The sequence below is a fragment of the Penaeus monodon genome, chromosome 22 (assembly GCF_015228065.2).
Source record: "Penaeus monodon isolate SGIC_2016 chromosome 22, NSTDA_Pmon_1, whole genome shotgun sequence".
Taxonomy (NCBI): Eukaryota; Metazoa; Arthropoda; class Malacostraca; order Decapoda; family Penaeidae; genus Penaeus; species Penaeus monodon.
The window spans coordinates 4,768,875-4,772,832 of NC_051407.1; the positions used below are offsets into that span (position 1 = coordinate 4,768,875).

Here is a 3,958-nt window from a genome sequence, read left to right on the forward strand (position 1 = left end):
TCGCAGGGGAGCCATCAACAACCATACCTCTCGCTCTACCCATGAGCGGTCCCACTCTGACACCCATGCTGTTCCCGTGGACCTTAGCGCAGAGTCTTCCTCTGTTACCTCCCTGTCCAAACTCCACAAATCCCACACCTCAGGTATGCTGCTAGAACCAGCACCCTCCCTTTATGGCACTCAACATAGCACCACTACACCTGCATCTGTTTCTTTCTCCCTTTCTTTTGTGCATGCTGCTGCCTGTTCCGCTCTCATAGCATCTGTCCGTAAATTCTCTACCACCAGCAATAACATCCTTGGAACCAAACCCTCTTCCAGGTCCTCAACGCCCATTACCATCAACCCTCTTCGAATTAAACACATACAAAGAGAAAAAAAAAAGGCTGCATTCAAATGCCAAAAATTCAGTTCCAGTTTTGATAGCAGTTACAGCTCATACAAAACAGAGAGTCCAAGGACTCCAGCTTCATTTAGAGCTAGTACAAGTCTCAGTCCAGCACCAGTAACAACTAGAATGAAGTTAAAGTCAATGCAAAGGGACAGTACATTTTCTAGAAGTTTACCAACACCTGCTCACAGCCCTAAGAGAGTGGATGCCTACTCCTTCTCCAAGGATGCTTCCACATGTCAAACATCCACTCCCAAAAAAGAAGCTCCTGCTAGGGGAAGTCAGAAAGGGACTGTTGGTTTACACAAGTATGGAGAGTCTTTCTCATACAGTTTGTCTGCAAAAAACGAGAACCAGGAGTTCACTTTATCACCTATTAATAAAGCAACATCATTCAATAAAAAGAAAATTACCCATACAGAAAATCTTCCATCAACACAGAGGGAGATTTCAGATTTGAGTGAGACTGCCGTACTTAGCCATGATTCATCCAGCAGGGCCTCTGTTTTATCTCCTAGTAAAATCCGACATCTGCAGAAACAGAAACAAGGAAACTCTAGTAGCATTACAATCTTTCAGAAAATATTTAGAAGTAAAAGTGAAGACATATTAGATGCTAAGAAAAGTCCAGCAAAGAAGACTAATGCCAAGAGAAATATTGTGGATGAGGTATTAACTTCCCCATTACTTAGTCCACTGATTTTTAGAAGAAGTCGAAGTGAAGATTTTCTCAATAAGGTGATTGATAGACCAGAAGTTAAGAAGTATTCTGTCAAAGATTCAAAATGTTTGAATAGTAAAGAAATAACAACCGGAAAAGTCAAAAGGCCCAGAATTTCTAAACCACTCAGAACATTTTTACCAACAGATCCACCTTCAATTGGCGAGACTCTGAAAAACAAAATAAAAATGAGCAAAAGCCATAATTTCAATGAAGATGACGCATGTGTGCCTTCACGTTTTTTCTTGGAGAAGAGTTCATGTGATGAGTCAGGAAAAGAAACAACAGAGAAGCGTTACCCAACTTTACAAAGACCTGTCAGTAATAAAGAGACATATTTTCCAGCATCAGTGAAATCTGGTAGACATTTAAGAAGGAATGAACCTATGAGAGTTTACAGGGTCAATCAACCGAAAGATGTACTTGATAATTCTTTGAATGATAGTTGTGACATCCACTGTACACAAAGAGGAACCAAAGAAGATTCTGAACAGAGTAATGTGAAAAGCAATGATCTTAGCAAAGGTTTTAGTCCACATGTTCCCCCTCCATCAATATATTCACAAACCTTCTCAAAAAAGTCTCCTTGGTTTGAGAAATTCCAAAAGTCGAGAGTGGAGGTACTAAATCAAAAAGACGAGGGAAATGAAAATAATGAGTTGAATGATTCCTTTGGGTCTTCAGTTCATAGTAGTGGCTCTGATGACTCCATTCATGAAGGTTACCCAAAGCCTTTAAAAATGTCACAGAAGTTGGTTCTAAATACAACCTACCCACAATCTAAATATGTTCTTACTCGTTACAGAGGCCAACCAGATGTTCGACGAAGAGTTGCAGAAAAGCTCAATGCTGTTATTCGTGAACTAGAGGAAGAAATGCGTATGATCCACCCCGGCCCAAATTATGCAGATGAAGAAAATCTTTACTGGAATGATTCGATCACAAATCCATATAGTGAATTGCCATTGCCTACAGATGCAGGGCTTCACAGACCCAATAGCCTTCCTCTTCGTAAACATGCTGTCCATAGGAGAAACAGTGCACCCATGTTGTCCCCAATAGAAGAAGCTAAAGTTTCTCCAACATCTGCAGATCTTGAGAGTATGACAATACTACAGAGATCTTTAGCTAAATGTTCATCATTTAATGGCGATAACCATAGAAGAAATAACATCCCATCTTATCCCCCAACTAAATGCAATTCAAAAGGAATGAAACTTGACATTGAAGAACCTTGCCTAAATCAGAAAGATTCTTTTAAGGCACAGGATCCAAAGCACCAAGACAGGTCATCCTTGATTCTACCTCCAAGTGAAACACAACCTAGCAGTCTTGTCAACCCAGACCCAACTTCCTATTGCAATCAGTATGGGTCTGAAAATGATGTGGACTATGTTTGATATTTATCCTTTTCCTACATTTAAGAATGTGTCTACTGTGGTCTAATATTATTACTACTGTCATCCAAAACTTCTCCATATGTAGCAGAGAAGTAAAAAAAAAAGAAACCCAGCTGGCCTTTTCCCTTGCTCTTTGTCTTTGTATTTTCACTTTCTTAGTTTGCAATCCTTAAAATCTCTTGCATGGACCCTCTATGGAGATCTTCAGTGTCTGCATGAACTCTCCACTGTCCCATGTTCACTGATATGGGTAAATGTTCCTGATTTTACAAAGTACTTTTCCTCCTTTATAGCTTTTCTTTTTTCATAACATTTACATGTTCATATTTTATGATTCTCTGGTTGTTTAAGTATATATGTAAGAGGAATGATAACAGAATTTCTGTATCACAATTGTTTTAAAATAATTTCCATGATAGGTAAGGTGTATCAAGAGTGAATAATTGTTCTTAGTGTGTTGAAATGCATGTATCTTTAATGGATTTCCTTATATTATTGCAAATTTCAGTATTCTAATTTAGTGAATTGGAAAGAGAAAATTCTGCCTCTTCAGCCATATGATGTAAGTAGAAGGGCAGTTGAAGGGAAGCTGTCACAGGAAGTCAGTCTTAACATTTTAGAACTTGCATCTATCTGCCATAACCAAATATCTATAGATTTTTTGCTTTTATTAACATCAGGCTCAGTGACATCGACTGACTGTCAAGTGGGGCCCGGGGAGTCTGATTCTGGCATCTCTACCCATTTTGACTGTCACTCCTCCTCCTCGCTGGAAGTTGGGGGAGTTTCCGGATACGAGTGTCACTATCACTCCTCACCTCCAGCCCACCACCGACGCTACTCACATCAACCAGGTTTGTGAAGGTTTTTGGGGTCTGTGTTAGCAAAGTACTGCTTGGCAATGCATCAGCAGTCACTTGTGTGTGGGAATGAATGTTAAATGGAGGTACTGATAGTAAAGTGAGAATTGATTTCACCTTCAACAGGGCGGATTATAGTTCCCACAGCACTGTTTAGCACTTGGGTAAACTGTGTCGGTCTTGGTATTCCATACAAAAGTACAATAGTCATAGTCAATTGTGTGTAATTGTATCAATAAAATATATATTAAATGATTATACTAAATAGACTTAATATATGTTACTCCACTGATTTAGCCCTGATTTAGACAGCTTGCACACATTAAAATGATTGTGTTACTGTAATGTACTGCATCTTTGAGAACTTTAAAATATGTGTTAAATGAGACTTGTATGAACCAACTTTCAAAGGTAATAATAATAGCCATCCAGATTCATTTTGTTTATATACGTGGCAACTTTGCTTTCAGTTTAAAGTTCCAGATAATATTATTATTATTACCTTTGGAAAAACAAAACAAAATCACGTATTGGTGGTGTGTGGTGATTCTCTTGCCTTGCCTACATCAATATTGCGGCACCACAG

General features: G+C 38.8%; 1 protein-coding gene across 1 annotated transcript in view; it reads left to right on the plus strand.

Annotated features, from left to right (window-relative positions):
* The window catches only part of LOC119586837 (rap guanine nucleotide exchange factor 2-like), a gene marked incomplete in the record, with an annotated part of 32,613 nt that overhangs the window by 25,962 nt on the left and 2,693 nt on the right, over window positions 1-3,958 (plus strand). The window contains 2 exon segments of the mRNA XM_037935565.1: window positions 1-143; window positions 3,193-3,366. Of these exon segments, the coding sequence (XP_037791493.1) occupies window positions 1-143; window positions 3,193-3,366 (317 nt within the window).